At 36.7% G+C, this 14,185-nt stretch overlaps 1 protein-coding gene across 15 annotated transcripts in view; it reads left to right on the top strand.

Annotated features, from left to right (window-relative positions):
- Positions 1–13,845, top strand: part of RAPGEF4 (Rap guanine nucleotide exchange factor 4) — a 336,971-nt gene extending 323,126 nt beyond the window's left edge. For all 15 annotated transcript variants that reach the window (XM_074303100.1, XM_074303098.1, XM_074303099.1 and 12 more), the window contains 2 exons: positions 8,763–8,817; positions 12,308–13,845. In XM_074303100.1, coding sequence (XP_074159201.1) covers positions 8,763–8,817; positions 12,308–12,435 — 183 coding nt within the window. In that variant the 3' untranslated portion in view covers positions 12,436–13,845. The remainder of the gene's footprint in view (positions 1–8,762; positions 8,818–12,307) is intronic.
- Positions 13,846–14,185: the final 340 nt, after the last annotated feature.

Below are 14,185 nucleotides of genomic sequence, written 5' to 3'. Positions count from 1 at the left end.
AGGTCGCACTTGAGTGAGGGGAGATGTGAAGAGGAGGGAAGAAAGAGCTCACACAAACGGCCTTTTTTGGGTAAAATATGAGGCAGAATTCTCAGCTGAGAGACTGGGGGGTGGAGGATCCGTAAGAGGTTGAAAAGGGATGAAAAGCTTTGGAAGAGCCTCTAGGGAACCGGATGCTGAATTGATAAGGGAGGCATAGTAGGACAGCCTGGTAACAGTGAAGGCCCAGTGGAGAATTTGTGTAACAAATTTGTAGCCACCAAGTCATAATGGTCAAGTGTTTCTGTGTCTTTGTTAAGCAGCACATGCATAGGAAGGAAGGTGGAAAGTAATGGGAGTGATTCAAGGCTGGAGCTTATATGGGAATAATCAGGGATAAGAGGACAGGTGTTCAAGACAGGAGGCAAATTAGTTCATCAAAGGGTCAAGATGGAGAGAAGGTGCTAGGAGAGATGGTCTGGGGGAAAGTTGAGGAGTCAAGGGATTTTGTGTGTAGATGAAGACTACATTATATAAGAGAAAGCAGAGAGGAGTGGATAGCTAATACCTTATAGTAAGATAGGGGTATTACAGAGTTCTTGAACATGGAGGGGCGCATTTGTGGGTGATGGCAAGATCAAAGCATGTTTGAGATGGGGATGGGTAGTAACTTATATAAGTACTTAATAAATGCTTGTTGGCGTATGAGGATTTCTGAGCCTTAAAGTTGGTCCCAAGCAGAGGTATGTGGTAATAGAGACACATCAGGAAGTGCTGGATAGAATGCTAGCCTCGGTCAGAAAGAAAAATAGGCATCAATTTGAAATGTGAAATCCCAAAAGGGCAGCCTCTTGTACAATTTTCTGGCCAAGCTCTGGGTCAGCGGCAGGGTTAGATTTGCTCATGGAATATGACAGCATTCATTTCAGTAGGCACTGGAAGGTAAAGCTTTTATATATTTTTTCATTTTTCAATTGCCCAGAATCACAGGAACTTGCTGGGTTTGCTTGTAGAGACCATCCCTTTTTGGCAAGGGTGAAAAGTCTTGGGTAATGCTGCTTGGCTCTGTCCCCATGTTGCTAGTTAGGTCATGAAATCTGCATACTTTTAACCTCAGTTATTCCAAAATAAATGTTAATAGCAGTTTGCTGTTTGCCTAACATAAGGATCAGAAAGTTGAAAAATATTGCTGAAGTTCCATGGTATCAGTGGAGAGAGCTAAGCTTTTGGAGTCAGACCTGGGTGTAAGACTTGTCTTCCCTACTTACTACCAATGCAAGTCACTTAACCTGCCCGGACCTCCTCCTTCTCAACTGTAAAGTGAAAAGGTTGCTTTAGATTTCTAAGGTCCTTTCAGGTCCAGATTGCTGGCCCTATATTTCAGCTCTTTAGCCATGTTTTTCCCAATGAGCTTTGAGGGAAAGAGTTATCTGCCAATGATTGGAGGACTACCTAACCTTAAAATGTTAAGATCAGTCCTTCTTCTGCATGATAAAACCCCCACCAGAGTTATGTGCTTTTTGCAGACATTGGCAGAGTTCATTTGCTCCAAACCAGGTTACATCCCACTGCTGTATTGTGCTGACCTAATGAAGCAAAGAAATAGACACCCGTGCAAAAGCAAGTTTTGAATTTTAAAGATGTAACTGAAGTTATCTTTGAGTGCAATTAAAAAGAATATATCAAAATTAAAACCATTGTTAAAATTAATCAAAGATTTAGAAAGGTAGAACCAAACTCTCGAGCTGAAAATTACTGATTTAAACAATTGTTCTCACATTTTAAACTACATAATGAGGTAAAAATTACGAAGCCTCAGAGCATAGCTCTAAAGAGTAGTCTAAAACTGAAGTCAGAATGAAATGTTTTAGCTTTCAAAACTAAAAAGCAGAACAATTACTTCCTACAAAATGGTATAGGAAGAGGTTTCTGACCCCTGCTAATTGTTTTATTATTCTTCAGAGGGGAATACAGGCAGCATTTCCCAGGGTTTCCAGTAATTACACTCCATTCAATATCAGAAGAATTACAATAATTCTGCATGGAATATACTTGTGCCCTTCAGATGCAAAGCCTTTAGAGAAGTGGAAAAAACAACTTAAAGTAAATTAGCATGAAAATTATCATAGTTACTGTTTATTTGAGGGCTCTATATATCAGAGGCTAATTATACATTGTATGCCACACTTTCTTGAAGGTATTTGTAATATATTTCTCATGCTGACCAAAAGATGTATGAGTTTTAGGATCCTTTATAAAAGTACACTTGAACTTTACCATTTCTGCCTTTGTCCATGAGAAAATGTCTGAGCTTGGATAGTTCAGACTTATGTCACTTAATACTTACCAATGTCCTTAGAATAGCAGTAGTCACCAAGATCTTATGAATATTCTTTTTAATATAAAAAATTGGGAATCTTCTATTAATCATTTTCATCTTGTATGAATTGATTTTTTGAAGACCATTGAGAGTCTCTCAAATTCATTTTCTATAGTCTGGTAGGGCGAGAGGCCAGGGGGAGGTGTAGGGGATGGGGGGAACACGGCAGCTCCAGAGCTTGAGAGTCACTTTCCCTGTGTGGAGTCTTATCAATTTTCTTGCTATTGTTAAAGTTAATTCACCATCTCTATGGAGCCACCTTTAGAATATAAGCAGCTAAAACCTCGTTGAAAAAGCACACAAAGATGGAGGGGTCCTCGCTAATGTTAAAATGCCATGTTAAAAAAAACCCCTCCATAATAATATTCTCTGTTATGGAATGATATTTGTGTGTGTGTGTGTGTGTGTGTGTGTGTGTTTAATTAAACTAAGAAGAAATGAAAACTAAAAAAAATCCATCCAATCATCTGAATTTAACCAAAAGACTTAATATCAACCTTGAAACATACTTTAACCTAGAAGACTATTAGAATTGAAAGGACAGTAAATCACACATCGGTGTGGAGCAGCACATTAAAGGTAGAATGTTTTTATAGCTAGAGAGAGATTGACTGGATTTGTGATTTCACTGTTATAGGGAACTCCCAAGTGAGCAAACTCAGTCTACCCATGCAACTTAGAATCTTAGCACTAAGAGGTTAAGCAATTTGGCCACAATTAACTCAGCCCACATGTGTCCAAGCAGTATTTGAACCCAGGTATTTCTAGCGTCAAAGTTATCTGTCCACTAGTCTATACTACCTGTTACCCACATCTACAATCATTGCCTCCTTACCTACCTACCTACCTATTTATCTACCAACCTTCCTTTAGATCAGCTTAACTAGCATTTCTCAAGCACCAACAAAGGACCCATTACTTGTTTTTGTTCGTCTGACCCACAACTATAAAGCTGCTTAAGGGGATATAAAAGAAGTGTTTGGTGGGCCTCTGCTAGTCAGAAGTCTCATAACAAGTTGATTGAAACTAGAAATTGAACAGGTCATTAATGAATTCCCTAGGAAAAAATCTTTAGGGCCAGATGGATTCACAAGTGAATTCTACCAAACATTTAAAGAACAATTAATTCCTATGTAAACTATTTGGAAAAAATAGGTAAAGAAGGAGTATTGCCAAATTCCTTCTATGATGCAAATATAGTACTGACAACTTAAACCAGGAAGAGCCAAAACAAGGAAAGAAAATTACAGAACAATTGAGACAAAAAATTGAAATAAAATATTAGCAAAGAGATTATGGTAACCTATCAGCAGGATAATATACTATGACCAAGTATGATTTACTCCAGGAATACAGGGCTGATTCAATTTCAGAAAACTATTACCATAATCAACTACATCAATAATAAAACCAACAGAAATAATTTGATAATATCAATAGATTCAGAAAAAGCTTTTGACAAAATATAGTACCCATTCCTATGAAAAACACTGGAATGCAGAGGAACAAAGGCAACTTTCCTTAAAATAATAAGTAGTAGCTATCTAAAACCAACAACAAGCATTATTTGTAATGGAGAGAAGCTGGATACATTCCCAATAAGATCAGGGGTGAAATGAAACGAGGATGCCCATTATCACCATTATTATTCAACACTGTACTAGAAATGTTAATTTAGCAATAAGAAAAAAAGAAACTAAAGGAATTAGAATACTCAATGCGAAAATAAAACTATTAATCTTTGTAGATGATATGATATACTTAGAGAATCCTAGAAAATCATCAAAAATCTACTCGAAACAATTAACAGCTTTAACAAAGTTGCAGCTTATAAAATAAACTCCCATAAATCATCAGCATTTCTATATATTACTGACAAAGCCCATCATCAAGAAATAGAAAGAGAAATTCCATTTAAAATGACTGTAGACAAAATAAAATACTTGGGGTCTACCTGCCCAGACAAACCCAAGAACTATATGAACATAATTACAAGTTGATTGAAACTGTCAAGAATAAGTAAAACAAACTGTTTTTAACACTTTGTAGAAGACTACAGAACTTCAAGAAGGGCTCAACATTTTGGGATTTTTAGTGATTGTCCCATTACATCCAGGATTGGAGTGTTATACTAATTTTTCTGCAAAATATTTTAAATTATGGCCTAGAGTGAAAGAATGAGAGGAGTTTACTAGATGACAGCAATATTATTTTGATAAATATGAAGAGTGTCAAAGTACAGTTGTTGGGTTAAAAAAAAAAAAAAAAAAAAAACTTCTAGACATGAAAATCAGAAGCCATGAGTTTGAATCTTGCCTGTAATTTCCTACCTATGAGATCCCAGGCAAACCATTGACCTAACAGTGGTAATTCCTCGTTTGAAGAATTTAGTATGGGGTTGGATGGACCAGGGGGTTTCTAAAGACCATTTCAATTATAAATCTATTATCCTGTTAGTTAAATAATGGGAATCTTTTAGTCACTTTCTGTAAGAAGCCAAAGAGAAAGATCAGTCTATTGATTGAGATAACTGACATCTTTGAGATGCCTCATTGCTGTCTGTTCCGTCTCCTTTCTGCTACCTCATCAACCTGATTCTTGGTGAACAATCAATTTGCAAATATCCTAGGCAGAAAATCCCCAAGAACAGTCTGGCTCCTCTGCAAAAAGTTCCCAGTTCCATAAACTTTGTATCTGTTATTTTCCTTTGATGGTATTTAGAACTAGGTGGAATAAAAGACAACTGCTAGATTTGGAATAGGAAGGTAGGAAATAACAGGCAAGATTCACACCCAGAGCTTCTAATTCCATGTTCATCACTTTAAAAAACAACTATTATAACTTTGGCATCTTTCATGATGCTTTATATTTATTGAAATAGTGTTGCTTTCATTTAGTTCAAATACTGCTTCAGGCACTAGCTGAGTGACCTTTCAATAAGTTACTTAAACTCTCTTAGCCTTGGTTTCCTGATTTATGATATGGGGATAATAATATTGCTTGCTTCCCAGGGTTGTTATGAGAATGAAATAAGATAATATATATGAAATATTTTTCAAATCTTCCAGTCCTATGCAAGTTTAAGCTATCTTAAAACTCTACTAAGACTTTTGGAAGACCATATATAAATGCTAGCCATCATCATCATTATGTTATCAATCTTTTATTATAATAATATTACCTATTTTTAAAATTCATTTTTAAAACATTTGAATTCCCAGTTCTCTCCCTTCATCATCCATTGAGAAGGCAAGCAATATGATGTCAATTATACATGTGAAATCATGCAAAACATATTTCCAAAATAGCCATGTTACCAAAAAAAAAAAAAAAGCAAGAAAAACAAAATGGAAAAATTATGCTTCAATTTGCATTCAGAGTTCATCAATTTTCCTTTTGGAGGTAGATAACATTTTTCATCATGAATCCTTTAGAATTGTCTTGGATCATTGTATTGATTAAAGAAACAAAGTCTTGTATTGTGTACAATAATCTGGTTTTGCTCACTTCACTTGGCATTTACTACTATTATTAATCAAAGGCAGGGAAACAAGTACAAAAACAAACTAGCTGATTTTGGTTGCTATAACATCAGGTAGCAAATAGATTTTAAAAAAAAATCTCTTAAAGTTTTAATAGCCTTTCCTAAAGAGAATCTTACAAACAGCTTCAGTTAGGTAAATTTCAATAACTTACAGAAAAATGAACCAAAATTAGGGACAAGATTTTCAATTTATACTTTCACTCAAAGCTCTAATGTATTTTAAAAAAACTAATATTTTGTTTGTTTTATGTGTCTTCTAAACTGAGCCCCATTGGCACAGACCTGTGGTCATTGTTAATCTACATGACTTCTCAAGGGAATGACTTCCCAAGATGATTGAAGAGGACCTCTAGTTGTCTTCATAATTTCTATACTGCTTTTTGGCTCTAAATGTTACAATTCTATGAGCCAATCATCCCATATCCTTATTTCCCAACCATCACTCTACCAGCCAGTATCTTTCTGTCAAATTCTTACTTCCACAGCGTTTTACTTCTTAAAAAACTGGTCATTTTACAAAACTAATTCTTTCTTGATCCTGTGCCTTACTTCCCTCTTGATGTTTCATTTGCTCACGGCCTTGTTTAGATTGGGAAATACTAGTCTGTATCTCAGTGTAAAACCTTCTGTAATCCCCATGTGAAGGATCAGCTCTAGAGCTTCAGCATTGACCCTAAAGTTCCATGTTTCAGCAGATGTCATCATACCTGCTGCAGGCCACAAGCAAAAGAATCAAGAGGCGGAAACAGAATGTTCTCCCACATCCTCTTTTGGTGTCTTTATTTTTTAACTCTTTTTCCCAGCTCTTCCCAGATGCCCTGGCTACAAAGGACCTCCCCTAATGTATGACTAAAGTTCTCCATCCAGGCATTCTCTCCCTGTGAAGTGACCCCTCACTACCCTCCTTATCAAAACTTATTTGAGTGTCTCCCTCTGAAATGAGCTGCCCTCAACCAACTATCAGAAAGACTTTGATCATCTCCTTCCACATATAGTGTCAGTAGCTTCAAGGAGTTCAATGTACTACTCCTCCAAGGTGTGTTTGCAATAAAGAGCAATGGCTACAATTCCTCAACAAAAAGAAATGGAGGAATTTCTGGCATTGGATCAGAAAAGTGGAAAGATTGTTTCTTTGGGATGGGGAAGATTATCACTTATAAATACATCAGAAGTCATCTTTTCTAACCTGTAACTGAACTCTAACATGCCCCCAAAGTAATCATTCTCTTGATATTTGAACATCTCTTCTCTCCTTGTTCTCCCTCAAGAGAAGAGAACCTTGTATCTCCCAAATGATAGCTCTAATTTTCTCTTTTTAATTAACCTAAAACTGTATTTTCATAACTTTCAATTATTGCTTGTCCAATGTTAGCTTAGAATCTCCTATACTTCCCATATCTGTAATGCTCTCCCTCTTCATTTCTACCTCTTAAAGCTTTTTTTCAAGGTTCAGCCCAAAATCCAGCTCCCATTCAAACTCTTTTCTTCATCCTAAGTTTTCCTCCATCCCCTACCCTCTTCCTCCATTCCATTTATAGGTACTCTCTTTCTCTGTAAGTCACTTTCTATATGCCTTGTGTAGACTAGCTTCAATCCCTATCACTTAATTGAAAATGCATCATTTGTCCAAAGTTCCTAATGATTATTCCATTGCTATATCTGATAACCTTTTCTTAGCTCTTATCCTTTTTTGATCTCTTTGGCGCATTTAACAAAGTTGTTCATCCTTTTCATCCTAGAAATTAATCCTTTCTCAGTTTTCATGATACAGTTTCCTAATTTTCTGCCTATTTGACAGCTTCTACTTAGCTCCTTTGCTGATTCATTCTCCATAGGGGATTCCCTAACAATCATTTACCCTATAGTTCTGTCCTCAGACACCCTGTATGTTTTCTTGATACTCTTCCCTTGGTGATCTCCTCAATTTCATGAGTTTAATTATTATCTCTCTTGATGATGTATTTATTTGCAACATTTTGATTGTATTTATTTGAATACAACTTGTCTCCATAACAGAATAGACTGTAAGTTATTGAAAGGAGCGATTGTTCTATTTTTGTCTTAGCATCTCTTGGGCCTAGCACTTAATATTTTTCAAAGTGATTTAGAACAAGGTCAGGATAAACTTTAGCTGAGTTAACAAAAGGTTAAGACTTCCATGTAGAAGTTGATTTTGTGACACCATGTTCAGGCTCTTCTCCTTTAATATGCTTTTTTGATCTAATCCAGTTCTAGGGAAATTGTAAGGTTGTCAAATATGATCACCTTGGAACCCTGAAGGGGACATGAAAGCTCATCAGTTGCAGTGTGGTATTGTTATTATCGTCTAGTAGTTTTGCAGTCATGTCTGACTCTTCCTGACCCCATTTGCAATTTTTCTTGGCACAGATACTAGAGTACTTTGCTATCTCCTTCTCTAGCTAGTTTTGGTTAAGTGATTAGCTAAGAAGTATCTGAGGCCAGATTTGAACTCATGAAGATGAGTTTTCCTGACTTTCAAACCCAGCATTGAGCCATCTAACTGTCCATAGTAAAGTATAGTTCCAAGAATTTTGTTGAGGATTTTTTTTTCCTTTGCTTATTTTATCATAAAAAGGGAGGAGGGGTGGAACTACTCCTGAACATCTCACTTAACAAATTAGAATTTATCATCTTTATGAAATTTTAGTTTTTTCCCTAAAGTAATGTAACTTGAATCAATATTATTTCTAAATTATTTCTGAGAAGCCTCTGGGTCATATACATTATAAAAGCTATAGTTTCTCATCACGCCAACTAGAGCTGCAATAAATAATGGTTGTTTTCTTGGCAGGTTCTATCACTTGCTATACTGATGTGATTTTTCTCCCTTCTTTTTAGCGCATGATTGCTAACACGGTCAGAACGGTGAGGTACTGCAGGAGCCAACCTTTCAGTAAGTTAAACGCTACATACTGCCATATCGGTCTCATTGGTATGACTATATTTTAAATAAGAATATTAATGAAGCTCAAGATGCCAGGTAACTTAGTGACTATATCCACATTATACTTCAAACTCCCAGAGGACTTAAAGGCCTGTTGGATTTAGGGCTTTCCTTTACATTTAGGTTATTGTAAAAATAAACAGTAAAAATAGGAAAACTATTCTAAGAATGAATTTAAGCAGGGGTAGGGAGCAGGAGAGAATAATTTAGGAATACTATTCTGATGTTCCTAACACAGTCTTTGAAGTTACATAGAAAAAGATTATGGCAAGCTTGCCCAGCTAATCCAGCCTTAGTCCAGCTCTTCCTCTGACTCATTGTTTGATGTTGGGTAATTCACTTAAACCTTTTATGACTCAGTTCCATCATTTATAAACAGGAGAAGATAATATATATCATCGGTCCAGGAGCGTTGTGAGAATTAATTAATGTTTGTGATATATTTGCAAAAAGTACTGTGCAAAGAAACAGTATTTTTTTGTTCCTTATATTCACCAGATGGGTTTAATTTTTGTAAAGCACCAGAGTAATTAGCACAATAAAATGCATGAACAGAATCACAATAATATGGTGTCACTGAATTTAGCCTGGAGCACCATGTTATCTTGGCACCTTGGTCCCAGCTTTGATGTAGGTCCTGAGTAGGTGGGCTGCTAGATAGGTAGGTGAGAGAAATCTGGCTCCCTAGAACTGGGCTGGAGAAGGGAGGAGGTGTACTTTGTGGTATGTTGTGACTGTTGACTTTATTTCATTAGTCATTTTTAGAAATTTGGATATTAACCCATAATTAATATGTCATAGAAGTGACTCTATAAGTCTACTTGGTGCCATCCTCTCTGATAAATGCTATGAATTGTAGTTGTCTTTATAAACATAAAGGCTGTCATTATCACTAAGCATTACTATGATTTTTGTCCCTGTGATACATCACAATAAATATAACGAACATTTGTGTAATGCTTTATAGTTTACAGAGCAGTTCACATATGTTATTTTATTTGTTCTTCACAATAGCCCTGTGAGGTAAATGCTATAAATATAACCCCCATTTTATAAATGAGGAAACTGAGACACAGAGTGATTAGCCTGTGTCAGAGGTAGATCTGAGTCCAGGCTTTCTTCCTCCAAGTCCAGTCTCTAATCACCACACAACATTGCATCACTATCCTACTAGATACCACATGGGGAAGAGTTGTTTCTTTTCTTCTCAGGACTTCAGCTGTCCTAGGGTCACATAAGATGCTGATGTCCTATTAGTACCTATTTTTGTTTTAGATTCACTGCTTGAGGAGAAAAGGAACTAGGGAAAAATACTATGGGTTAGTGTGATAAAGTTTGACATTACTGGGGAACTGGGAGATTGGGAAGGGCAAGTAAATACTATCTCTAAAGAGAGATGCCTTTGGAGTCCCGATTATGTGCACCCCCAAGGGAATAGACCAAATAGGTCAGAGGAGTCACCAAACTAGTCCACTCAGATTCTGTCGGGGTCTGTGAATGACTGGCATTCCTTAAGGAATAGTAATTAGATAATGAAGAAAGAAGCACCTCTAGAAGTACCTCTGACAGAGTTCCATAGGCCTTCCTGTAAATATACCCTGCCTAAAGGAGAGGGTGGGCCCTAGGGAGTTGCACATTTGCATTCTGCTCCATTTTCTGCAAGAGGAGAAGAAAAACCAGTTTGTAAAATAATGTGTACTGCATTTGTTGAAGTTATCCATAACTGCTGGTAAACAACAGCTGCTCAGCTCTGAAGTCAACAATCTATAGATAAAGCTATAGGAATAGAGTCATAAACATTGCAACACTATGGACAATGTAATTATAGTATATTGTACGGGGAGGGTATATTGCCAGCAAAAAAGAGATGAAATTAAACTCAATGTGTTCCTCGCTCAGTCCAGTGAGGGATTAATTCTGGATGATTGGTATCCTGATGAGTTTCTTCTTAGCCAAGTAAGGGCTTCTGAATCCACACGGTGTTCTCTATTCAGCCCTAAAATGCTCTCCTTCACCCATTTTGCAAAAGGTACATTCCCTTTGCTTTTGGAAATGGTGAGGAAAAAAGGAGGCAACGTGTGTGTGTGTGTATGTGTGTGTGTGTGTGTGTGTGTGTGTGTGTGTGTGTGTGTGTGTGTGTGTGACAGAGAGAAACAGAAAAAGACACAGAGAGATTGAGAGAGAGATTGAGAGAGAAAGAGAGTAAGTAAGAGGAGGGGGTTTACAAAAGGCAGTATGGCATAGGGGAGAGAGCCTGAACTAAGATGCATAATCTTGGCCCTACCACTAATCCACCTTGTGACCTTGAACACAAGTGACAGCCTCTGTGGGCCTTTAATAAATATAAAAGTGTTCGACTAGGTGATCCTTAGATTTCCTTCCCCTACGGTGCTATAAACCTGGAATTCTAAAGTCCTACCATAGAGTAGTGGAGCACTCTCTGAAATACCAGGCCCCAGCTGGGTCAGGGAATGTTGTTTAGCAGGAAGAGTGGCGTCAACCCTCTGGATTGGGGCTTTATTTTATTTTAAATAGAGAAGAGTAGTATAATAAAAAGAGACTTGAACTATGAAAGACTCAGAACTACCACCCAGTGTCCTTTCCTTCCAGCTGTTTTTACCCTGGTCAGCTTGTGGAGCCTCAATTTCTTCATCACTAAAATGAGAATGATGTTTGACTGCCTGCCTCACAGGGATGTAAGAAAGGAGATTTATAAACCACAATAAAATCTAAGCTTCCTTTAAGTACAGAGAGGCCTCAATAAAGTGAAAACAGGTACCTTTATATAGTGAGAGAAGCGAACATTTGGTATCATGAATCCAGCCACTCCAGGAGTGGCATTGGATCAAAAGTAAATATTTCGGTTTTGCAGGGAGGTCATACAAGCAAAAGAGGAAATTGCTCCTTCAAACTCAGGGCTTACCTCTTTAACCTTGGCCCAAATGGAAATTAAAAACAGTAGTCAGTAAACAGTAAAATACACAGCTAGCAGAGGTTAGATTGATTCTTACCTAGAAAAGAAAGACTTCAAGTTAAATTGATAGGAAGAAAGAAACAGACAAGTCAGTAAATTTTAGCATGTTATCAATGTTAGATGTGCCCTCAGATAGTTGATTTGATATTCACTCTGGCAAGATGCTAGGGAAAACATCAAATGATTTAACATTGGAAGAGAAAGTAATTAGGAGAAATTACTTTTAATGTCTCCTATTACATATTAATAAATTAAAATAGTAAAGTGATTATCATTAAAAGATAAACTGATCATTTTAATACTGACCATGAAAATAGTACAGTAGCAACTTATCAGGGGCTAGGGGTGCATTGAAAGATTTATTGACTCGCAGCATTAAAGGCAGTAAATAGTTGAAAAGAATAGTCATTTGATATTAAACAGGTTGACTATGTAATAACCTGTGCTCTTTTCCTGTGTCATCAGATCCTGACGCAGCCCTTGCTAATAAGAACCATCAGGATGTCCGGGGCTATGTCCGACAATTAAACGTGATTGACAACCAGAGAACATTATCCCAGATGTCACACAGATTAGAGCCTCGCAGAGCATGAAGATTTAAAGGGACTAAAACAATGGTTCATTTCCGGTCCACAATCTGCCTAAAAAAAAAAAAAATGCTGTTTCTATTACAACTGTACTGCCATATGGAACTTTATGAAACAAACAAAATATTAGTGAAAACAATCCCTGGGCACTGCCCAGCACACCAGCTACATGGCAATGAAGACAATGTGACATTGTGGAAAGAGTATTGAACTAGGTGCCGGGAAGTCTGGGTTCTAGTCTCAGCTCTGCCCTTAACTAGCTGTGTGGCTTTGGGCAGCTCAATCTCTCTGAGCCTCCGTCTCCTCATCTGTAAAATGGGGATAATAAAAGCTGTTCTGCCTACCTCACAGGGCTGTTGTGAGGATCAAAAAAGACCATGTATGTGAAAGTGCTTCAAAGGCTCTCACGCACTATCAGAACATGAGACATTAGAAAAAGAGGTAGAGATTTGGCTTATGAAATGCTTGTGTGCGCTGTAGCTTCAGGAATGCCCGGTTGGTATACTACTCCTTTTGAAGTACATCACTGTCTTTGCTGTATTATAAAAACCACAGTAAAATCCAATAGATCTCTAGTCAGTGACAAGCACACGGTAAAACCCTACATGTCTCCAGCACCTTTGTAGAGGAGCAAGATACATCACTGGCAGAACTGGCAGGGAACTTCTCTAAGAGAGGGCAGTAGTAATAGATTCCATGGTTTTGAATCCACAAAGTTATGTTATTAACAAAGATCCATGGGAGACTAAGACAGAGTTAGAGATGATGTTCTCATCCTCATGGCTTCACCTCTGAGAGAACTTGAGTTTGCATACTACTGTACAACATTGGATCTGTTTATGTAAACTTGGAAGGACTGGTCTATAATTTTTTGAAGGATAACTAGAATTATATTTATGTTTACAATATAACCTTTTTTAAAAACTGACCAAATCAGGATTACATAGGAATTCGAGTACCGAGTTTGTTAAAATTGTCATAGCAAAGGTAGAAAATGACATTGAAAAAAGAGCACAATATGCACAAAACATTTTTTTTTCAAAATAAGAATATTTTCCTGGGCATTAAAAACACTTTACTATCAATTGCAAATTGTTGTTACTGGCAAAAAAAATATTTTCTGGACTTAAACACTATTACAGATATCTTAATTTTCAGCAATTATTTTGCACTTTCAGGTAGAATGTAAATAAAAGTGTTTATTCAATTAAAGTTATAAAGTATTTATTTGCTACATAGCCAGTATTGTGCCAAAATCATTACTTTTTTATTTATTTTGTTTAGCATGTAATTGGAGTACAGTTTTTATTTCATCTTCATAATTTGGCAGCATTTAATGTGTAGGAGCCATGTGATGTATATATATCTTCTGTAAATAACATTCAAGATCTTCATTAAATAGAAATACTGAAAAAATGTGCTTGCATCTTTATTTATGTTTTTTTTTTTTAATGACAATTGCAGGGGATCATCCAGATCCATGATTTCATCACATTAGAGAATTCCTAGTGAGTAATCTCTTTCAACCAAGGCAGATTGTCCTGTATTCTGCAATTTGATATCTGAGAACCCTGAGAAGTTAGGTTATTAACCAGATTAATTCAGCACCTATGTTTTAGGGTAGAATTTGGACTGAGGCCTTCCTGACTGAGCCCAGCTCTCTATTTTTTACATCCTGCCTTCTCTCCCTACCAGTATGGTAAATTGGATTTGAAAGTAGCCTCTAATGCCTTCTTTGACCCATTTGTTGAAGTTT

The sequence above is a fragment of the Sminthopsis crassicaudata genome, chromosome 3, assembly GCF_048593235.1.
Source record: "Sminthopsis crassicaudata isolate SCR6 chromosome 3, ASM4859323v1, whole genome shotgun sequence".
Lineage (NCBI taxonomy): Eukaryota > Metazoa > Chordata > Mammalia > Dasyuromorphia > Dasyuridae > Sminthopsis > Sminthopsis crassicaudata.
This window is presented reverse-complemented; position numbering and strand designations above follow the sequence as displayed.